Below are 26062 nucleotides of genomic sequence, written 5' to 3'. Positions count from 1 at the left end.
GAACTCGCTGCTCGGGAAATGACTGTAAATGTGAATTCAAGTTCGTTAACCCTTTGCATGCTGGGAAATTTGTCGTCTGCTAAAATGTCGTCTGCTGAAATTCTAAAATTAGAATTTTCTTCGAGTTTCTTCAATAATACTATCAAAAAAGCAAACAGTTTGGATCCAAACTGTTTGCAAAGGAAAGGCCTTCAAAAGTCGGTTCCAGCACTGAAAGAGTTAACTGCAGTATATTTTAAAATATTGATGTTCTGTGTTTTAAGAGACTAGAACGTATGTTGGAAGAGTTTCTTGTTTAAAAATAAGTGTGGCATACCCCCATGTTGGACGCTCAATTTTCTCTTAGTTATCCTTGCTTTTTTATTTTAAGTAAGTTCGTTAATTAAATATTGTTAAGTAAAGTTAATTCATTATCATTATTGTAGATTTTGAAAACAACAGATTGTTAAGTTGCAAACCAAACAAACGCTGCCAATGTAAGAGTTGTCAAAAAATATCAATAACATATGAAGTTACAATGAAGGAGATATTCTCGGGAAATAAAAATCATACGGATATCAGACATAGCTCAATAAATTACCTTTGTGGGTTATAAAAACCTTACAATATAAAGTTAATCCGGAATAATTTATTTTGAATATTATGAACAGAAAGAAGCACATTCCCTTAAGAATATGCATGTTAGTCCATTTTGATTTAAGACCCTAACATTCATTAAAGAATGTGAATGTAAGCCGATTTTTGACTTAAAGTAGATAACTGTTATACTGGTAACACTGTATTAAACTATTCATTATGTCGTGATACATTTTTTAAAATGTAAAATCAATATATTTCGTTGAATTCTTATGCGGTATACAGCTAAAAACCTTATACAAAAAATAGAGCGGATTCGCGGTTGGTAAGAGCCATTAAAAATAATCGAATCAATTTTCAAAAAATGTCAATAAAGAAATCGTTTGAATTTCCAAAAACAGTCATTAAAGTAATCGATCCACGAATTGAACACAAAAACATCATAACATCAGCGGCACAAATTCCTAATATCGCCCAAAATCCGATAATCACGAGGTAACATGTCCACAAAAAGAGATTTTTGAAAAACCAGGATATTTTATTACGTCGAATTTAAGTGCTGTTAACAATTTTAAGCCCGATTGCTATCGGACGTATGTTTAAAAAATATATCTAGTCTTTGAATGAACTAAATGAATTGATTTAAAAACATATAATCAACCCACTGTGTATTATCAAATTATTAATATACTATTGTTATTAATCAATATAAATAACCCTTTCATAAAACTAATAAGTGTAAAACATGTTTGTCTTATATAACTGTATGCAAACAAATAAACACCGGTTACTGCCTGATAGCTTTGTAACATATCAGGTAAGGCTTAAAATAAAACAACGGCGAGGCAGAATCGTTGATCTGATTATCATACGGCGAGGCAGAATCGTTGATCTGTTTATCATACGGCGAGGCAGAATCGTTGATCTGTGTATCATACGGCGAGGCAGAATCGTTGATCTGTTTGTCATACCAAATCACCCCCTTTTTGTAAAGAAATAATCAATTTTGTTGTTAAGTGGCAGTAATATGACCTACAATCAAACATCGATTGATGTAACGACTTCCTGTTGATGTGAAATGAAAACTATATAAGGAAGCATCTTATCAGGCAATAATCAATAATGTGGCATGATAAAATATACATGAGTGTTTGTACAGCTTATATAGCCTATCCCATGTCGCCATTTTTTGAAAACTCAAACGATAACTTAAATTACATTTTTCAAAAATTCCAACAACCAATCGATTACTTAAATGAATGAGTTTGGAAACTCAAACGATTTCTGTATTGACACTTTTTGAAAATTCATACGATTATTTTTAATGACTGTTACCAGCCACTATACCGCTGTATTCTTTTGTATAAGTTTTAAGCTTTGCACATGCGCTGCATACCGCCTGTTTACGAATATGAATATCAATTGAATGCTATGTTTATTACTTAGAAAACAAAGATATAAGACGACCGGCATGTACTGTGTTTGCAACTCAACAAAACACATCAAGAATGGCTGTGAAATCGTCGATGTGTCTGCACTTGGGTGGAAGTGAATGCAAATATTATATATAATAATGGTGAATTCATTATCTCCCCGAAGAAACAAAATACATTCCGTGAATACACATGAACTGACTTATACATGTCAAATATAAATTAATAAATGCATCGTCATTTATAATAATAATAATGAAACACGCGCCAGATCCCCCCCCACCAAAAAGACACGAATATTGTAATTGACAATTTCAATTTTAATGTCTGCTTTTACACACAGAGCTTCCCATGCTGTCAATTAAAGGTGAGGGTTACCTTCCTCACTGTGGGCTTCTGAATGCTAAATAATTTTTGTATTAAACCTTAATATGTAACTATTCAATCAAACTCAGTTTATAAAAGTGTTACAAAAATCACATTTTCTCTTAAATTATTTTTAATATAAATAAATGCTGTTAATGAATTGAAAGAAATTGAATCAATCGATATTCTATTATGACCATGCATTTTCTTTTCAGAAATTGTTTCTCGATTCACAACTCTTAACTCCATTTCAGACGTTCGATCTCGAAGATTATACACATAACTTTTGATAGATTATGTTTGTTTATTAGAAACATGGAAATGAACGGAACAAACTGTTATGACGACCACTTTCTGACGTAACATACCAAATATTCAAATTCTTTAAAGTGTGCGTTTTCTAAGTGAAGAGCCAAAGGATTATAAAGCGTTTAAGGTAGAGATTTCGTTTAAATAAACAGTATACCATCGATGCACGATGGACAAATGGCGCTCCTGAAAGCTGGAAATATTTCGCAATAAAATGACAATATTGTTGCGTGTTAAATACATATAGTTTTACTATACATTAAAATAATTTGCACGAATTTCTTTTATTGATGATGGATTCTTACTGTCATGCCGATTTGATTTGTTGGTAACTTTTACGGGTGCCAGAACGACAACACGTCAGAACGATAAATTCCTTTTTTATTTTTACCGAAGCGGCATTTTAAGGCCGCAAAAATACAACTACTAATAATAAAATAAAAAATGGCGTAATGTGTCGCAGGGGCATGGTATTGTGTCAGCGTAACCCAAACGCAAAAGCGACAAGGACAGCAAGCGATCACCATAGTCATTTAGTGTTATTATCTGTTGTTATCCTGATTTGAACCGTAGTTAAAGATAACTGTGTGTTGTTATCATGCATTTAAACATAAGTAAAACTATATATATTCAATAATTATCATATACACGAGACCACTTTGGCTCGTAAACAGTATTTTTGTGTCAAATTGGGCGGAATTATTCAGTAAATACTTAATTATACGTGCACTGTTTATAACCCAGTTGAAATGTTTATTTGACCGATGCAAATCAGTCATGAAAGGACTGGCCAAAGGATGTATAATTCATAACTTTTTGGCAAAAGAGTGAGCAAGGAAAAAAAACATCAAGATTTTTGAGGCGATTCAATAGCTACCTATTGCATCATATGTTTTTAAAAATAAATTTTAAGTTCACCCAAATAATAAAGAAAACGAACTTACTTCTCGCGATCTTCCTGAATCCATCGCAGGATGTAGTCAATGTTGTTTAGCTGATGCTCTGGGGCGTTGATATATCCACGTACCCCTCGTTAAGATCAAAATTCACTCTATTCAAATCGCTCGGCATCTTAAGGAACCTCTTCTGACTCTCGTCGAATGCGAGTTCGCCATCTCCATCAACCGAAAAATGACCAACTATTTTTGCATCTGGAAATTTGCCACCAGGCAAAGGTTCATCGAATATCTCCAAAGGTGCCACCTTGAACAGAGACATTCTTGCGATACGATGCTATCCGAAGCTTTCCGAAGCTTGTTATGACTAAATCTGCGTAGGATCTGCTACATATATTCTGAACTTCGGACTGCGCGTACTTAAAGGCTGTTAAATCAGTTGAAATGTTTAACGTTAACATTAGATCAGTTTGAAAATAATCAAGGATTCTTGCTCATTTTGCTTAGTTAAGTTTATAGTACCTTTTGCAGTGATTAAGTGAATACGGGTCCTCCATCAAACCGATGGCGAGTCCAAGGGTGTGATCGCGACTAAGGGGACTTAATTCCGCGAGATCCTCTCGGTCCGTATAAGAGAGAAACCTCGAGTGGTTCATTTTGCGTAAGGCTTTCAATGGTCATGAAAAAGGTCTACAATAACTACGGTTACTGAAATATTAGATAAGTTTTATGATCATTACACGCATCATTACTAATTGCCGTTGATTTATAATACGTTGTGAAAGTGTAAATATATGGTTTTGAATTTTTTTTCTACTTTTAAACCTGGCTGCTGTCGGAATCAATTCCTTATTATTCTTCTCTGTCAATGTTCTTTATAAATTATATACGTATTATAAATGTGTTGGTTAAATTATTTAATCAACGTTATAGCCCTTTAAACAACACAGGCATTTTCAGAAAATGTTAGGAACGTTTTCTGAAAATACGTTTGCTTGCTTAAATTAGATAATTGCATTCTATGCAATTGAATACGCTTTGTTTGCACTGATTCTGAATTCCCCGTTGTAATAAATATTTTAAGAGTTTCAAATTACAGAGATTTCAACAGATTTTACAAACCAGGATTCAAAAGACCATTGTCTTAAATTCGATTGTATTTCAATAATGAGGCGGTTTGGCATAAATGGTTTGACTGTAAAACATGTAATTTAAATAATAATTCAACGGGTGTCAATTTAAATTGTCTGACGCAACTTCCTTTGTTGTGATTTTTTACCATTTTACACTGATTCTATGGACATGAATGAAATCGAGAAAAGATAAATGACATCCCAGGTTTGCCATCAAACGATATAGGGTATTTAGGTCACGATAGTTATTTCCATCCGTAGGTAAACGTATGTAAAACCTTAAACTTCAGTGAAGAGGTAAATTATTTGCATGTAGCCCTCTATAACCATACATTTTCTTCACGTGCATTCTAAGCTGAATGCAGTAAAGAAATAAAAAGGGCTGTCACGTGAAATGTAAAGTTATTCGTTAACGTAAAATTACGCATTGATTATTGGACAGATTGTCAAAAAGGAAAGCTCTTTGTTGAGTATTGATTAACAAGTGAAGAAAAAGTGAAACAAGTATCGTCAATATCATGACACTCCTTTAGTACTATGGACTTATTAATATGTTTCTGTTTGCGTGCAAATGTAAGTTAAAGTTTCTTCAATGCATTCTCAAACGTGCATGAAGAATAGAAGACCTCTGCTCACCATTCAAGTTATGTCGGGGAATATTGTTTTTGTCTTTGTCTAAACTTGCTATGAATGCAGGGAGAGAAGTAGCCGATTTAACAGGTTTCGATAGAGTGTTCCGTACGTTTATAGTTGTTAGTAAGAAGGATTGTGAAAACAAGTTGTCACTAACGCTCGATTGGTCATTGTCGGCTCGAATACTACTTAAATGTACCCCGGGTACTCTTAAGTATACTTAGATATTCTTCAATATATTTAGCATACCCGGGGTATATTTAAGTTAAATTAAGAGTACCTGGGGTACATTTTAATAGTACCACAGCCGACAATGACCAATCGAGCGTCACTAAGATGGATGGGAAGAGGACAATTACAACGAGCGAGGCATGGTATATGGGAGATAACCCTGTGTAATGGTTAGGTAAGGTTAGAGTTAGGGGTCGGGTTAGGGTTAAGGTATGGGATAAGGCTAACCCTAACCCAAACCACACCCCTAAAACTAACCCTTACCCTAACCATAACCCTCTAACCCCCATGCGCATTACAAAACCATGCCTCGCTCGTTGTCGTTGTCCGCTTCCCAAGATAGATTGCTGCGTAATGGTCAGAATTACGAAGAAAGAAAACGCTGTTCTCTCATCCATGAAAGAGGGGATTAGTGGAGACAAATAAAGAGATGATAGCGAATTGTACATATTGTAGGAGAGTGTCAGTTTGGTTTTGTGCACCTATATTTAAGGGAGCTGCTTCTTTACATGAGTATATAGCTTCTGCAATAATTGCAAACGTGTTTCCACACTAATTATAGATATAACCTAAACATCGAGATTATATTTTCTGAGATGCGGCGGTCTGACTCTTGAGAATTTAAGAGACGATTGGTATTTACAGAAAAATATATAATATCTGCTTTATCATGGGGTGATTAATATGTGGTACTGTTATGAATTATGGGCGGAATTCGTTTTGGGAGGAGCGATACATGTGTAAATGTATGTTTACATTAGAAGACATGCTTTCTTGTATGCACGTTTAATGTGTCGGATTTTACATTTTCGTATGTTATTATGTAGACATGAGGATCAGCTGCTGTTATTGTTACAATTTTGGATAGGATAGTAGTGTCACAGACTGGTTGACTCGTGAAATTTGAGGTATATACATGCATATTATTTTCTTAGCAATCATTCAATTAGACGTTTTGCCCAAGTTGTCTTAGTTTAGTTTATTAAAGTATTCGTCTTTATATTTCCTTCATATTTTACGTTTTTAATAGGACTTAACTTTCCTGTTGAAGTTTTTGACGCTGTTAACTGTACACTGATACCGAACTTGTTGGTTGAAAAGCATTTTTCCTTACCAATGAAGATCGTATCATACAAATCTCGAAAACAAAATCCGATGTGTCATTGAAATGTCTAGGCTTTTTTATAGTCTCTGAGTGATTATACTGTACAATAAAGGAGTCCAGTTTGATCTTACACTGTGATATATTCATGCAGACATTTAAGTCACCTGCGAAAACATTGTTTTCAATACCGGTGTCCATATTTAATTATGAAAAGAGCCGAATAAAAGAGGCCTTTAGTTGACAACGTAATTCAATAGTCGATTTTGCAGGCCCGTACGCACCGTGACAAAGAGATAAGATTTGATATATAAGAGAAAGCCTCGGGATCGTTTGGTCTATGCAGTCTAAATGGCGTATGATAAGAAAACAGTACGGAAGTAAAGTGCCATTATATATGAATCATGATTTTTTAATATTTCGTCTATTTTAAAAATATTGATTATACTCATAAGAATACATGTTTGTCAAACTTAATAAGCTCAATTTGAATGTGATAATGAAAAAAAAAGATTTTACTTCTGAATGATAGCGCTTTGTCTTTTTGTCCTCGGTAGAATATGGATTACTGGGTTTTTCTGTGTCGAAACGTGTTTTGTGTGGGCATCAATGTTTATGACACATTTCTAGTATCAGGGTGTTATTGCGCTTTGTTCAAAGTCCGGACATTATTCTAAGGGTTTTCGTTCCGCTAAATATATTAAGAACTAATTATCCAGTTTCAATGAAATTTCAAAAGTGTCTGTTTTTTAATGGATTTGCTTTGTCCGTTATCGTCATAAAGAAAATAAAAATGATCTGTTTTATTGAAAAATATTGGTTTCTATGCGAGTTTCATAGGGTTTAACTTAAGACGAAACTGTTGTTTTGGGGTTTTGCGCTTAATGCTCTTCAGAAAACAAAAAGAAATGTCTTGCTTTGATTTCTTTTTTATCACTTTCATCTGTGAGCATATTTTAAATGTGTATGTATTGTCTTGCGCATACGAGTACAGCGTTTACAAATTATTTTCGAGAGGCACATTAAGTTGCTGACCATTTTGTTTTGGTTTACTTCTGATGGAAATCGTTTGTTTGGTGTTTGTATTGTGTGGCTAATAAAAACGTTTGAAATATTGTAAAGTCCGATCCCATTTTGTATCGCTTATTAGCAATACATAAGTAGCATATGTCAATCACTTTGGTGCCTTATTTGTCATACCTCTTATCTGAGATGAACTGAACTAAAGCCGAAAGTCATGAATGCTTTTCAGATGTCGATTATGATAATTCCATGAGTACGCCTATGCAAATGTTATATCTTCATTAATCGTAACCTTCTGACCGTTTGTTAATTAAGGCTTGAGAGAAATAACCACGCTTGACTTATTAATCAGCTTTGAATTTCTTGATAGTCCTTAATTCTTGACAAAATATTCTGTACCGATGATTCTCGTTAACCTTTCTAATGATAGACACACAATTGTATCGTTGTAAAAATCACATCTACTTGTTATTACCGCACACAGAAAATCATGTTAGATTGGAAATTAACTTTACAGTATCGTTATTTGACAGCTTCTTGTCGTTTTGATGCGTCATTCTTAAACAACAACTTTCCGTTTTGATGCGTAACAGCAAATGGAATCGGACTAACAACATGTTGCTATAGAACGATTTAATGACAATTATTTCTACATTAAATTGCATTCGTATACATGCTGTTGAAAATGGAACAGAACCTATTGAACTTTTAGTTATCTATTTTCACGAGAATTATGGAAGTAATGCTTATTTGAGTTACATCACATATATGTCGCTAAATGGCTGAAAAAACATTCATTTAATCAAGCGATAATATACCGGTAAATATATTCAGTAATCTTTTTTTTGTAATTGATGTTCTGTTGGTAATATGTGGGTGTTTTAAGAGCACTTGCTAACACATTCCTGAAATCAAGTGATTTGAAGCTGTATTAAAAATATTCGTTTATTAATAATAGTAAAAGTTACTTATTAATCAAATAATATGTGAACTCAAGTATGTCAGTTAAAATATTTCATATCACATTATTGACATCTTTTAATATGCTGATTATTTTACAGAAGTTCAAACGGGATTGGTTAAACACAGACACCTAATGCATGCTGTAAAACATATAACTATACTGAAATTGTATCTTATTGTGAAAATAAGACTTAAAAGTTCATTATTTGTTACATGTACCAAGTGTAAATCATCCCACCCACCCACTTGATATTCTACTGATTTGTCGGATCCACAACAAGATATCTTAGTTAGGCTTGTAATCTTGGTACTTACATTTTTGAATTGATGTAAGAAACCTAGTAAGAAAACATTTTAACAAAACAAACAAAAATGAAAAACAAATAATTAAACCATTCATTTAATCAAGCGATAATATACCGGTAAATATATTCAGTAATCTTTTTTTTGTAATTGATGTTCTGTTGGTAATATGTGGGTGTTTTAAGAGCACTTGCTAACACATTCCTGAAATCAAGTGATTTGAAGCTGTATTAAAAATATTCGTTTATTAATAATAGTAAAAGTTACTTATTAATCAAATAATATGTGAACTCAAGTATGTCAGTTAAAATATTTCATATCACATTATTGACATCTTTTAATATGCTGATTATTTTACAGAAGTTCAAACGGGATTGGTTAAACACAGACACATAATGCATGATATAAAACATATAACTATACTGAAATTGTATCTGATTGTGAAAAAAAGACTTAAAAGTTCATTATTTGTTACATGTAACATGTGTAAATCATCCCACCCACCCACTTGATATTCTACTGATTTGTCGGATCCACAACAAGATATTTTAGTAAAGCTTGGTACTTAAATTTTTGAATTGATGTAAGAAACCTAGTAAGAAAACCTTTAAACAAAACAAACAAAGATGAAAAAACAAAAACAAATAAGAAACCGTACATCGATAATAGTTAACGTGTAATATATATTACGATATATATATATATATATATATATATATATATATATATATATATATATATGCTATAAATATATATATATATATATCATTTAAGATCTACAGTACTGTAGTAATCGAACAGTTATACAGTCCACATAAAATCCTAAAAGTTTGTTTTGGACTTAAGTAGTTAAAATGAATATTGGATCGAATTCATAAGTTAATGTATTAATAACACATGTTGGATGAATTTATTTGACGAAATGATAAACCTCAGCCAATCACTTTAGAATACCTAACAATACTTATTTTATTTTTTCTTGTTGTCAGTGTTCTTCTTGTCTTTTATTTTGTTGGTTTGCGATAATTAGATTTATTAGTATGATTCTTTGTATGATAAAAAATAAGTTATAAGCATTATTTTATTTTTTTTTGGGATAAATTAATCAAAAATTATATTTATTGATAGCAAATTACATTTTGAAATGTTTTCAAGTTAATCATACTTGCAAAATTTGTATGATTAAATGCAATAATAGACTTTAAAATGCCTAGTACAGACACAAAAACCATCGCAAATTAACTATAAACCGTTTGCTTGGTAACCATTGCGACCACGCCAGACACTCCTTAAATACTTATAACAAACATTATGAATATATCTGCAGTACATAAATAATTAAATGTTTTTATGATCAGGCTATAGATCTTTTTCAGGTCCGGCAATGTATCGAAAACGCCGCGGCCGACATTATAGATAAAAAGAATTATAGATAGAAACTGGTTGTCTTAGTAGACGCTCGGCTGATTAGCATGCTAAGGCATAAAACGATGGTGGTAAAGAAAGTTGGATGTGCGAAAATCGCTGATAAAATAAGGCGTAAGAAACGCTGACGGATTTAATAAGGCTCAAGCCAACGTGGCGGATTTGATAAGGCGTAAGCGACAGTCGCGGGTGATACGGCGTTAGTGACAGGGGCGTCTTTGCGCGTATTCGACAGTGGCGGTTTTTATAAGGCGTTATCGAGAGTGGCGGTTTTGATAAGGCAGTATAGACAATGGCGGATTTAATTTGGCGTTAACGAAAGTAACGGACATTGTTTTAATTGAAACTTATTTATTTTAAAATCGATTGCATCGATAGCTTAAGACGTATTTATGTGGCCTGTGTTTCAGATAGAACCAGTGCTTAGTTGTTGTTGTTTTGTTCGTGGAGAAAGACCAAAGAAAGCCCCTACTGTGGGGATGGAACGCGGTCATTAGGCGGACACCATATCCACTATACCACGGCAACCTCATAACACGGACGTAGCAAGGCATTAACATAAGCGGCAGGTGAAATAAGTCGCAAGAACACTATCGATTATAATAAAGCGCTAGTGAAAGTTGCGGATTTAAGGTGTAGTCGGCGTCAATCAAACTCACTATAAGTTTAAACATTAAATGAGGGTTTCTTTAAATTCAGCTTTTTGCAAATATTCGCGTATATTTTCAACTTCGATAATTAGGAGAACACGTTTCATTAGCTATGAACGGCAATCGACCAGTTTATAAGTTATCACATCTCAAAGGAAATCTATGTAGAGATACTACATGTAGTGCATCTCGGGTTCTAAATCGATTTTCGGACACCCGAACACCACTCTTGTATGAGTAGGATTTGTTTTATTATTTCAACAGATTTTCCCGACTACTGTTAAGGTTGTTAATCGGTAGTTTAGCAATAGTTGTTCGCTGAAGTTAAGGTTGTATAATTGCTATTATTTATTAAATATATTAAAGCGCAACTTAAAGTGGTAATCGTATAACATAGAAGTAGTAGTAGTAATAATATAATATATACATAAGCAGCAACGTCTACAGTTACGAAAATACAAGGTAAAATTCTTGTTATAGATGGAGGATAACTATTTGAAGTTAAGAAACAGCATTATAAATATTATTTCTTAAAATCAGAGCATCTTTTACAAATCTAGCTAATTTCATAAGTTCAAATTTATTCGTTGTATTCAGCAATTGGTGGAATTTATATTATTATTATACAGGATTTATATAGCGCCCTTTTCATGCAAGAGTGCACGTTCAAAGGCGCTTAAAATAACATTTATTTAGGTAGTTTCTTCTTATATCAATATATGAGGGGCATTTACAAAGCAAATGAAACTCATCTTCGACATCTAATTCGTTACAAAAAGGCAATAACGTTCGTTTTGTGGTATATTTTGACCTAACCAGGTTTACCAGAGTTGTTTTTTAACCAGGATTTCCGAAGGAAAAAACTGGTTATTAGAATGGCGAATGTCGGCGGGCGGGCGGGCTGGCGGGCTGGCGGACTGGCGGGCTGGCGGGCGGAACAAGCTTGTCCGGGCCATAACTTTGTCGTTCATTGTGAGATTTTAAAATCATTTGGCACATTTGTTTACCATCATTAGACGGTGTGTCGCGCGAAAGAATTATGTCGATATCTCCAAGGTCAAGGTCACAATTTGAGTTCAAAGAGAAAAATGGCTATAAATGAGCTTGTCCGGGCCATATCTATGTCATTTATTGTTAGATTTTAAAATAATTTGGCATATTTGTTCACCATTATCGGACGGTGTGTGGCACGAAAGAATTACGTCAATAATTCCAAGGTCAAGGTCACCACGACTAAAAATATATTTATTTTGATACAAATGGGGTCTATTATAAACAATTATCAGATAAAGGGAGACAACTAAAACTGAACTGATTAAATCAGTTCAGTCAGTTTTAGTTGTCTCCCTTAATCTGACTTTTTTCACATTGAAAACCTGGTTTTGTGACAATTTTGTCCATTGTTTAATCCTATTTCAAGTTGGGTGGGGGGGGGGGGAGTATGGATGGTCCTCTTTCTTCTTTTTCGTCTACTTCTTCTTCTTCTGTTTCTTCAGTTTTTCAGTTGATCGAGTTAAGTTAAGTAAATTTCTTAGTAATGGCATAGTTATATTTTTTAAGATACTTTTTTCTTATTTGTTTTCAATATAAAATTGTGTTATTCTATTTTCATTAACAGTAGACTATGCTATTTTTTATATACTGTACATTGTATAATCTGCTTTTTGAATCAGATGTCATTTAACAATTTAGTAATTGAGGGCCACAGGGAGAAAATGTAGCTTTAAAAATATATTCCTGATATCTCGGTCATTGCAAACATCTCAATATAAAATGTATATCTAAGAGTCTAACAGTCGTTTGTTCACAAAAAAGCGGGGATAGATAGGGCAGCTAAACTTGTTTTGTCATTAAATTTGTTTAAACTAGTCCCAATTTAAAAACAATAAGTAATGACATGCCGAACTCTTCCAAATCTCTATTTAACATAATTTAAGGTTATTTTAATTTAGTGAGTTTGATCGAATGTAGAGAAAAATGATCGCAAACTGAGTAATTTTTGTGAATTTAGCTAAAGTGATCGAAAACTCAAACTCGAATACCGAGAAAGAGAGTTTATAGTCGGCATAAAAAATAGTGTAGGTCGTGCCAGTGAAACACACAATTTCGTTACGCCTAATATTGGAATTGTCTCATCGAAATGCATAGAATAACGTTCACAAACTTTGGCAGCTTTGTTTCATGTACATTTATATTAAACTCTTTCAAAGGTTCGCAATGCCAATGTACTAGAGGTATACAAGCTAATTGATTTGCACAATACAATCATCTCCAAACAGTAATTACCATTAGCGAATACACAACAATAGTGGAAAATTAGCCGCTACAAGAATATATCGAAATTACACAGGATAATGTTAACAGATTATCAGGAAAAAGGCATTGAACAGTGGTAAATTCCGTGTCGCGCAAACTAAATATTCTCGGAAACATCTCAGAGAATGCCGCCAGAGGCATTCATTGTTGCTTTCTGTACCGTTAATATGTGGTTTTTGTATATATTTGATTCTTCACGTTCTCGAAAAGCTTTCCAAAATTCGGCGTGTATGGATTTTCAATGCTAGTGAAATATATTTATCACGTTGTTTTCGCTTTTCCATTCCCAGCATAAAATTGACTTCTATTTATCATCAAGTATATCCTTGATAATGTAATAATCTGTAACTTTTCATGGATGCCCTCATAGCCTTGACATAAATATTTATTTTTATAAAAGAATTGACCCTCATGTTTGAGATTGTATAGTCTTTGTAATCATTGATGTAAACATTGTCTCGACAATCACATAGATAGTGTTTAAGTATTTTTGAAGTTATCACAGTCGTTGTAAATTCGTTGATGCTTCTGATGTCTTGACTTTTCCGTTGACATTTTGATAGTATTGTTACTGTCTTTATGCATTCATAGTTCTGATGCCCGTTCTGTTGAGGCTGTTATAGTGTTTACAATTCCGATGAGTTTGTGATTTTCTTATATAGTTTTGAACTTTCCGTTAAAGGGTTGGTATTCTTTATAATGTAGATGATGCTTTTATAGTATTAACCATACTGTTTATGTATTCTTAACCTTGACGATTCCGGTGATGTTTGATAGTTGTAATATTACCGCATATACTTTCATAGACATAATGAAATTGATCATTCCTGAAGAAGCTTGATAGTCATGAATATTCCGTTAAGGTTTTCATAGTCCATATAATTCAGATCAAGTATGTATACTCCTTACCAACCCATTTCCGTTTTTACAGTATTGTTTTGTTGAAATTGTATAGTCTTTCCCATTTCATTAATGGAAACGAAGTGGTCATTGTCTTCAAGGGATCTTTTCACCCTTTGGTAAATTGACAAAATTGAAAAAAAATGTTTCAGATTCGCAAATTTTCGTTTTAGTTAGTATATTTGTGAGGAAACAGTAATACTGAACATTTACCATGGTCTAATATAGCCATTATATGCATCTTTTGACGATTTAAAAACCTGAAAATTATAAAGCGTTGCAACGCAAAACTATTGAATAATTTGGAGAGTTCTGTTTTTGTCGTTTAATTTTGTGAAACTACAAAGATTGCTTATATAAAGTATAAAATACGTCTATCATACATACTTGGTAAGATGGCCGAGCGGTCTAATTGGTTTTTACTCCAGGACTCCGGAGGTCACTGGTTCGAGCCCTGCTGCGGGCTACATGTTTCCTTTTTTAATGTTATTCTTGATTTTTTACTGGAGCTTTTTAAATCCAATATTTACAATTATCAATACAAAGCATTTTATGACAAACTTCAAAACATGCCAAAATCTGTGAAAAGGCCCCTTTAACCATACCACCTACTGGTATTTTATGATACGCTTGACTGTTCTTCTGATGTCTCCATAGTATTTGACGACTGGTTTTGTCTTCAAAGTATTGACGATTCAAATTATGTCCCCATAGCCTTGATCATACTGTTAATGTCTTCATAGAGTTGATCATTTAATTGATTTTTTCATAGTCATGACCATTATGTTGATGTTTTCATATTTTTTTATAATTATGTTGATGTTTTCATAATCTTCAACATGCCGTCGATTTTCTGATTTCCTTGAAATTCCGTTGATATTATCAATGTCTTAGCCCTTTAATGAAATGTGTTTTTAGTATTAAGCACTGCTTAAAAGTTGCGATACTCTTTACCATTCTGTTTATGCCACCATAATCTTCTGTGCTTTAATATTCTTGATCATTTGGTTGATGTCTTCGTAGTCTCGACAATTTTGTGAATGCTTTTATAGCCTTGAAATACCGCTGATGGCTTCATAGTATTTATCATCATGTTGATGCTTTTTACTATCTTCATGCTTTGATGTTCTAAACGCGTTGAGTTATCAGTCTGTTTTTGTTATCATAGTGTTTATATTGGTAGCATCATTTTTTTGGTTTATTACTTGAACACATACCAGTAGGCATACGGCTTTATAACAACTCCGTACGGTTTGATAAATGATCAGTAACTTATAATTACGTGAGAACTTAGATATCGCTCAGTATACATTTACTAACCTGTATCACACCGGGTCGGTATGAAGACGTTAACGTAAAACAGCACACAACTTTTAAAGTAAGCTGTCTGTATACTGTATTCGTCTTGTTTACTTCCGTGATTTCATTTAACGTGTTCAATCAATATGAAGAGCAATTGACATAATTTAGATAAATACACAGTCAGAATGTGACCTTTTTTAGCCAATCTAAAACGAGCATTCTGGGCTGGTTAAGACAAATACGTATACAGAAAGTATACAGCTACACATGAATCGCCAACATGGATCAGAATGGAGCATAGATCTAATAGTTCTCCAGCAGTAATATGTAAATGCAAGTATATAGCATTACTGTTAGTTTACATTATGTGTAAGCATATATGCATTCATTGTAATATATTATTTTACAGATATATAGGATACTTCATGCAGCTCAAACAAATAGATAGTGGAGGGAGGATTTGACAGGGAGGAGGTTAGAACATCTGAAAGAAAAGGCGTTCTTTATATGTTTGCCTCCGTCATGGGCCCATATAGATTGTTTGCTGATTAAGTCGTTTCAACGAGATAACTAACTTGTGTTGACGACTAACTAATATAAAGAAGTAGTCGTGGAAACGATTTTGCGATCTCGTGGGAGCAATTAAGCTTACTCCCGTGAACGACATAGTAAAGACTCGCCTGATTAACAATTAAGAAAGCACACAGCTTTTGTGCAGTTAAAGCTATATTTATACCATATGAAACTTTTCTAGCCTATCGTGTTTAATTCATTATGAAACACGTCATGAATAAAAATGTGTTATAATTTTCTTGTTATGCTTTTTTCACTACTTACTGAGTATTTCGTTCACACGACGTGTAATATCGTTAAAATGAATAAGTTATCTCGTTACTTAATCAGGCCACGAGTTAGTTAAGTCGTTACCATAAATCAATGAGTCGTTCACACCAGTAAATAAATAAGGCGTGGTAAATAAATTAATTAAAACATGCACATGTCATATTTGTCCATCCGTAATTTTTGTGCATAAAAAGTTTTTGTTATACCCGATACTGATAAGAAAACAAAGCCGACATTGTTTGTATTTCAAGTACATACAACCACAGATTATGATGTGAGGTAATCATGTATTTCTTGACTTGTTTTGTTCGGTAAGTCGTCAAAAAGTAAGGCCTGAAATAGTTTATTTGGGAGACCATCAATATATTAACTAGTAGAAAAGTGTCGGATTAAAAGTATCAAACATTTACTGCCTTAACCATAAAAACAACTCCAGACTTTGTTTTTACGTTTTCTATGTCATTTGCATATATAATGAGTGAAGAATGAAGTAAATGTTGAGCAAGGTGAAATATTGTATTACCAACTGTAATTTAAGCGTTTATCCTTATTTTGATTTTAACGGTATGAAAGTTGACATAAGGAAGTGTTTGTTAGTGTATGATTTGGTAAAAGTAATGTAAATGTGTATGTTGAGCAATTGTCAGTTAATAAATAGTGTTTGATTTAACGACGTTTATTTGTTTGGCAGCTTTTGTGTGAATTAAGTCATGAATGTTTAGTAGGCACGCAGCAGCTGAACTCAGAGTTGTTTAAGGCCGATGAATACCAGTTATGAAGAAAATACGAACATAACTTGAATGTAAAAATTATTTAATTACTGTTAGTGAAAAGAACAATATTCAAGCTGTCTCTGATCCAATTCTGAAAGTCATTGAGCGTTATTTATTGATTGTTTTAAAAGATAACGTCCATACGTTGACAAACAAGACTACTTCTTAAACATGTTATGTTATGGTATATGTAGACTGAAGGTTACACTTGTCGATGTTTTTAAAAAGGTTTATAGTGGTCAGGAAATTAAATTTACACAAGCCTTAATCGTTATATTTCTACAGGTACCTTATTTTTAACATATACATAATATTCCAAAATATAAAGACAGACATAATACTGTGACAAAACAAAAGGTTGTCATTAAACATTTCACTGGGACTATAAAAAGTGGTGTTACAATACAATATGCTATGTCACGCTTTTTGCAAAAAAAAAACGGTTTCGAGCATAGCTAAAATCGAGGCCGTGCAATAATAGCAACCACCTCTTAATAATCGATTAACGTCTAATATGTTTTGCTTTAAAATGTTTATTAGTCATTTTTCTCACTGTTGACATAATTCACTGCTTGAGAGATATATTTTATTGATGTAGAAACTTGCATTTTATAAGAATAGTTTTAATCAACACAAATTCTTTCCATATCAAGAATCTTTTTTTCGTATGAGTGCGATGGTTTGTCCTTACTGATATGGAAAGTATTTGCTTGATGTTTGATTTAATTTACTCTAAAACTTATTTGTATATTTATATTCTCCATCCTTTGACTACATAAATGATCCGCAACACCAACATATCTTGATTACTCTAAAACATTGCTTTTTTATATACGTAAACGAATAACTGTTAGCTAACACGAAATAAACACTATATGTCCTCATCTTTTTAGATTTGAAGACTAGGCGTGCAGTTGTATTGCATTCAATGTCACATTTAAAGACCAAATTTTGCTACCTTATTCATTATTTGTCCACACTCTGCTCAGTTTGACGCAAGCTTTGATTAGACTGGGTGAGATTTATATATTTTCGGACTCTACAATACAAATACATTCAGACACATTCATAACTAACAAATACATGCCTATGCTTAATATTTATATTATTATTAACAATAACAATAAAGAAAGCGTGTCATATTTAGTATAAAGTGTATATATTTTTATATGAATCTGACAGGTATCACATCGCATAATTAGGAACAAATATATTTATACGTATTATAAGGGCTACACCTATGTACATTTTGCGTTTTGGTCATAAAATATGCACCCACAACGTTTTGTGACTTTAATCATTCAATCACTTATTCACTTAATTTATATCTATATTTTTATTTGAGCATATCCCGCCGCTTCGAGCTAGATGGAAGTTCTGCCTTCATTCCATTGATAGCGTCATAGTCCCCATGTACAAAGTCTTTGTTTGATTCCATCGTGTAAATTATGCACTGACTCGTAGTGAGATATGGTTATAGTCGTCACCACCAGCGATCTTTTGCGCACAAGCAGATGTATCATAGTCGCTGCCTGGTTCGGGCATGTTATTCCCGGGTCTTCCTACGTGGTCATAGTCTCCCGGCCGGTCTAGTTTGAGTTTGTTATAAATATCGTCCGGTTTTCTGGTATTGGGTCCAGTTCTTAAGGCATTGGTTGTGTAGTCGTAATCATCTTTCACAGTTTGATAAGGTTCCTCTATTGAACAGTAATGGTCGGTCTCACGATTGTCCACATTTGGTTCATCTGATGTGCTATAATGATCCGTATTGCCTTCAAATGATTGTGCCTGTTTCTCTAATATGAAATAGTTCTGATTACCAACGGTTTCTTGATACGATCTGCTTGTAAACGCGAGGTTTCCGGCATCAGGTTCGTCCGTTTTCGTCCCCAATTTACACGACAAAACTCCCCTGAAATAATTGCAACCACTCATAATACAATTGGCACAAATCAGGGGTGCGTATTACAAGTTCTAATCCAAATGTATATAGTCGTAAGTATTACTTGTCATTTAAAAATCTATTTCACGCAACAAATATATTTTAAAACAATATGATTATAAAAAAGTGACCGTAAGGGAAGTTTTGAGCTTAAACATGTTTTTGAAACAGGCAACTTTGTTATAATGAATATTTTACTATTTCATATGACAGAAATGCACAACTGATCCACCACTAAATATAAATATTAGCTTAATATTGTGTCTTACTATAATGTCAAGTGAATGAATAAACGAACATAATAAATATATAATCACAGCATGTAAATCTAAACAATGTATATTAAGATAATTTTTTTTACATGCGCTGATGAATTATTTAATGGAGATGTCTGATTTACAATGATGATAGCACGCTTGTGATTGTATACGTAATTTGTCAATGTATATGGAAAACGATGGAAAACAAATGACAAGGACGCTTTAAAAAGTTGTGTGGTTCATCTAACCTGACCGACCTTCATTTTTCAAGCCGACCATTACTTTCGTGTTTGTATTTCTTGACATTTCAGAAAAATCAATTTTGTTCATGTGTTGTGTTTATCCCTACACTTTAGTTTAATTCAGTGTAAGACGAATAACATTAAACATGAACTTACACGGTATTTAACAAATTTTCTTTAAATCTCATGTATTTTTTACGAGAAAAAATGTGTTTCCACATTTGACACTCACGTTTTCCCGTGTAGTTTACCTGTATCTTTCAACAGCACATTTAATTCCAGCTTACCTTCTCCTAAGTACAAAGATGGCAACGATTGTTCCCACTATACACAGAATTCCAACTGGCACACCGATGGCAACACCTATTGGAAACTCTGAAAATATATTTTATAGATCAGAAATATCGCCCTGTACACATCGATATAGATTTTTTATGATATAGCGAAGTTGATGTTATGTCAATCGATTGTTATGCATTTAAAAATAATGTAAACGACATCTAACAAATGGTTCTATACAATAGATTTTTAGAGTAATTGTCTTCATAAACGTCAGACATAGGACCTCTAGTGACCGATGCCTCTGTCGCTGAATGTTCATATATACAAACGTCATCAGTAGAGTAGGAAGAGTTGCTTCTTTCAGTCGTTGGCGAGCCTATTGAATTCACAGATGTAGATATAGTATAGGTGATGTGAATTGATTGTTAGATAAGTGATTGAATAACGTGATTTTGAATTAATAAAATAATTATTTCCTTACTGTTTTAATTTAAATGTGCGATAAACACTAATATTGAATTATAAACATAAACGACTTTTCTAGTTAAGTGTATGGTTGCACGAAAACCGAAAACTATGTTCTTTAAACAAAATCCAGCCATTACAATGTCATACCATTATCTCGTAAATTTTAAAGAATTGTTATTGCAAGTGATACCACTTTATACCGCAGTTATTTGCTTTTGTCAAAATGTAACACAGTCAATATCATAAAATGATTTTACAATTTATTATCATGCAGCCATTCGGTATTCATTGTATATATGTATGCTGATTGATATCTTGGAATTGTCTGCAATATCATTAGCAGTTTTTTGTTACCTTTTATACAGAGAGCTTTTATCTTGACACATTCGCTTGCGAATTGCAAAACATGACTACCTTTTCCCCAAAACGCAAACTGATGCATTGGATGTATTGTTAATATGTCTGCAAATAGAGCAATCGGCAATAAAATGTATGCGCATTTTAAATAGTTTAAAATTATAACAAATTTGAAACATTTAACAAATAATGTATTCTTTAAACGAACATTTGCTTGATTGTTCTGATTAAATTTGAATAAAATATGTTTAATATGTAAATTCTATAAATTATACGCATACATTGCAATATTAAATCGTCGTTTAAACAGCGTTACATTTGGTTGTTGAGTGTATTAAATCATAAAAAAAAGAAATCATTGAGTTAAATAACGTTCATACCAGCAATTGTTGTGTTAATCATGGCGATAGACCGGATAATGCCTGTCCAATAATACTGCGTTTGTTCTTGGGTGAAATTACCATGTGTTATACTTTCCATCGATGCTGGGTGAGATTTCCGGTTCAAACACATACCGTTGGCTTCACTCCAATTATAATAATATCCGCCCGTAACACCATAGGGAACAGATTTTGCAGTTGTATTTGACCCCGTTGAATATTTAATAGTTTACACATGTTCAATTTATGTCGTTGTGCAATATTAAAATATTTTGAAGCGTATGTGATATACAATAATCATATGACCGAAATATATTTCTCCTTCTGTGAGTATACAATTTCAAGCACATTTTTAGATATAAAGTTGTACACGTTCAAAACCGTTTCTTAAATACAAAATAAACGCTTTCTGATTGTTTTCAGTTTCATGTTTCTAAATCGCATACCAAATACATAAAACAACTGCGACTTGCAACTGCTTAAAATATTTTAAAACAGCTTTTCATAAAACACAAATTAGATATGTCACAGATAAAATATTGCCAACCTGAATATTGGCCTGTGCTGCACATAACTTGCAAAGGAACTTTTCGTTCACACGGCCCCCAAAAAAACTTTGGATAATAATACAATAGGCAATCTCCTGAACTGGGGTTGCTTGTGGACACTTCCGACGAATTAACTGCAGACGTTAATACATGTTATAATTACAACTGTTGCAAATATCGATTGATATAAATCAATAAAATGACACAGAAAACTAAACAAGTTGTCTGTCCAAAATGATTGAATTAGTTGAATTTAATGTTTTCATTATATTTGTTATGAAGACGCCAGAGTGAGTCTGATGCCGTAGTTCGGAGGGTTATACAACTTTCTTCAGCCCCAAACTAAAGCATATTAAAAAATTAAAAAAAAATATAAAAAAATTAATACATTGACTTAACATTTTTATTATGCAGTATTGATCAGTGTAAATAGCATAAACGAATTGTTCATTATTAATTTTAATATTTTTTGATCGATTATCCATGAGTTGAATTTATTTGGAGCATATTCTAATGACATTCGTCGACGACTGCATCAATGATATCAAAAGAAACAAATTAACTAAAACAGTTACAATTTCTCAGTCTCTCATTCAGATTCATGCCGAAAATACAGCGTTTTCCGAAGTTTTAACTGAATCGTTTCTTGTCAATGAGAAGAACTCGTTGTTTTTACAAAACAAGCGCCTAACTAAGTAGCCGATCACCCCATGTTTCGGGGTGTTATTTTGAACTTTCCTGAAGACATTTTTGTTTAAAGAAATTTATATTTCTGTTTGTTTTAATGGCAATTATCTTAACATATGAGCAATTATAATTCGAATATTAGTATTGGGTGATAAACTTAAATCTTAGAATGTCGATTTTGTCTTAAAAAATCTTGCATGAGACTTAAAAATATAGTCTTCTAAGATCAATTCACTGGATTTTAAATAGTTTTCTTAACTCTAACTTAAAACTTATTTCAATACAATTATGTAAAATTGGGTTTTTATACCCGTAATATTTTCTCATTAATGCGCAGTAAATGAGTTGGATAGCGTCGTTATTATATGCAAGCCCTATGTTCACTTAAGGTTCATGTAGAGGCTTCATTTTGAAAAATGTGGGACCCCAAGCATTGAACTCAAATTTGACTAAAGGAAGAGTGCCACATTGAAAATGTATACATATATGCTTTAAAGGATGTTTTTCCTTCAAACTGCTAACAATTTTGTACATCAACGTATCATACCATCCACAAAATCAATCAAAATACAAAGCGATTTTAACACTAAAATATACATTATTTTCAAAAATCTGAATCATGTTTATTCCACGTATTTCGGCGGAAAATTATATAACTAGTGAATAATATCGACATTGACGAGGGCAAGTTACGCTTAAATAGTAAAAAAAGTTTACATATCTAGAAATATCAAAACTCGAACACATGTCATTTCATCACCATGGGGGCAGCCATTTGTAAATTCATAACATAGAAAGAAACATGCTAAATACTAACTCATCGCCTAATTGACATTCCAAACGGTTGACGATGACAAATGCATTGGATTGTAATCTTTCCGTTGATGTTTGCAAACTGCACGATCAGACCTCATAAACACTCAAAAGAATAACTATGTAAGAAGCATTTCACCAATGTTTACAATTGTTGTCGAATCACCATACTTATATTATTGCGCATAAAATAGTACGCTTACAGACTGACAGAAAGATCGATACGTAACTCCGTTAAATTCATCACGGTATACTATTCTATTGATAATATATAATAACACATCGCTTTAACAATCTAAAAGGAGAAATAATTCTTTTAAACAAAGTTTTTAATAACGAAAGTGAAAACAACGGAAGTTAGATGGATATTATGTGAGATGCACTTCGGCTCCAGAAAAAACAATACAAATAAACTAAAAAAGACGTGTGGGGGACAATTTTCAGCTGGAAAATATTTGAAATAGGGTAAGTGATGATATCTCTACGTGGTCATTTCTGTTATTGAGTGCGATCTCTTGCTGATTAATGTTAATAGTTGTTTTACTAGTTGCGAACCAACTGTCAAAATATGTTTGTGTTTTCTCAGGTATGTGTATACACATACCCGGTTTTCTCACTACTGCACGTGGTTTCGACCGATTTGTTTTGCACGTTTTTCTACGGAGCACAGCGAGGGCCACGCTTTCAAAATGGGTAGAAGTAATCGAAATATAAAATCAATCGGTTTGCCAATTTCTTTATAATTCTTTACAATTTTATATGTCGTCTGCAATCTATTTCAATTTTAGATGGTTTAAATTTGCAATTTGGTTGAGAGGTAAATAACAAAATTGTTAAGCCTTTGAAGAAGAATTGTGACTCTTACTATCCACCATACCTGGATTTTTAAAAAGTAGTTACGTTTTAGTTATTTTTAGAACTTTGTTTAGGAAATTTATCCAAAATAGGCAGTGGCAAAAAACTCATTTGTTGTTTTATGACAATAATTTTCTGTGAAATGTTGCTAACTTGACCTTGTATATGTATATAGCTTTGTATTTATTCAACTTAAGGTAGTGCATATCCTTCCTAACTTTAGATTGAGATTTTGTAAATTAGTGTAAAAATGTATTGGTTTTAAACCAAAATATGAATAAAGCACACAAATATTGAATGTCAAAAATGTGTTTATGTTATTCTATCCGTCTTTAGCTTTAAAATGATATATAGTTTGACCATATTGTACCACATTGAATGAAGAAAAACCAAAGCGAATTTTTAATGAATTTTATCCCCCCCATGAACCTTAAAGAAGGTTGTTATAAAAAGGAACACGGGCTGCAAATTCATTATTGTGTAATTCTTATAGATTACATTATTGAAAAAGTGACAACATTTATAAATAATTATTTAAAAAAAAAGAACCGTCCGGATTTCAATCCTTTACTTTATCAAAGGTCTATAATCTTCATCTACTCATTAGGATCTACACAAATCTCGACTAACAGATGTTAACCGACATTCAGATTATTAAAATACTTTATTTATATGTATTTTTTAAATCATAAATACATTACATTCTACAACAAAATATGTGAACTTAAAATAAAGCAACAAGTAGAAATACTGACAGAAATTATTATTATAATGACAAATACAGTTTATTAATAATAAATATCAAAAGGGAGGTAAACGTAATTATAAAAAAAACTGGAAAATAATTTACTCCGTTACGTGGGTTAACAAAGCAGCATTCCAGCGTCATGATGGGAAGATTACATTTTCCGTGCATTTCATACCTGGTTTGGAAGTGCTGCTGCTGACCCTTATTATAAGCATTGTGGTCGGGCTTAAATGTACTGGTTGCTTTTCGAGTTATTATGGATTGAAGTAGTATTCACTTAAATGATACACGTATTTGCATTTGAGAGACAGCCATGCGAATTAATGATATGGTTGATTGTTTGAAAACATGTGATATCGTACGAGTCTGATATCACATGATTTCAAAAGTCACCAAGAATATATTCTATTTATTATGCCAATATGTATTTTTTTTTAAACTGGTTAACCCAAAACCCTCAACAATAAAATAAAACAAACCACACGTTTTTTTTTACAGTAATGCAATTGAGGAAGATGATGTAAACATGGATTGATGTGCAATAAACATTACACACTCGAAAAAGTTTTAGATAAAATTACGAGAAATAACATTTTAATCAATTAGCGAAATCCGAAGCGAGGAATTGTTACTTGTCGTGATTCAGAGCTCCAGATAAGGATCTAGTCTAAAGGGTATTTTACCCCCTGATATTATTGTTAAAGGGTATTTTACTCTTTTCTTTTAGCCATAAAGGGTATTTAGGAATATTGATGGGTATTTTTTAATCATTTAAATAGAAAACTGACATAGTACATGGCTTGTTTAATCAATAAATATTAATATTTGTGATAAACAAATGTAAACAGATTAAATTTTAAATGTTGATATGAACAGACTGTCTTTAAAATATTCAACTGAAATGTGTTGTATCTCTGTCTTGATTGGGTCTTCATGCATTTAGTATTCATATAGTACAAGAACGTCATTTCGCAATTAAACTAAGTTACGGCAATGCTTTCCAATTGAAAAATAAGTCACACTACCTGTGGTCTATGTAAGTTAACTATTGACTTCTTCAACAATTAGATCGCTTAAAATAATTTTAACAATTCTTTAAGCATCATAAGATTGATCTCTACTGGCATATTGTCATAGACAATTACTTCCTACAGGAGCCGCTGTTCGCTTGAAATATCCCTTTTTTGAACCTAAAACCCGATTGGCCGCCTATTTGATTACACGGTTCTTTTGGTTGACTTACTTTTGATTCAACGGTTAACGTACACTAAACACTCAATTGAATTACTGGTTAAACCGGTTA

General features: G+C 32.6%; 1 protein-coding gene across 1 annotated transcript; it reads right to left on the bottom strand.

Moving 5' to 3' along the window:
• Nucleotides 1-18269: 18269 nt before the first annotated feature.
• LOC127861290 (uncharacterized) lies at nt 18270-20824 on the bottom strand. The gene is made up of 4 exons (XM_052399740.1): nt 20726-20824; nt 20187-20279; nt 19909-19996; nt 18270-19089 (listed from the first exon to the last, which is right to left on the bottom strand). The coding sequence occupies exons 1-4, from the start codon at nt 20811-20813 to the stop codon at nt 18624-18626; spliced, it is 735 nt and encodes a 244-aa protein (XP_052255700.1). The 5' UTR covers nt 20814-20824; the 3' UTR covers nt 18270-18623.
• Between the last annotated feature and the right edge of the window lie 5238 nt (nt 20825-26062).

The sequence above is a fragment of the Dreissena polymorpha genome, chromosome 15 (assembly GCF_020536995.1).
Source record: "Dreissena polymorpha isolate Duluth1 chromosome 15, UMN_Dpol_1.0, whole genome shotgun sequence".
NCBI lineage: Eukaryota > Metazoa > Mollusca > Bivalvia > Myida > Dreissenidae > Dreissena > Dreissena polymorpha.
Note: the sequence above shows the minus strand (reverse complement) of the source record. Positions and strands in the feature narration are given on the sequence as shown.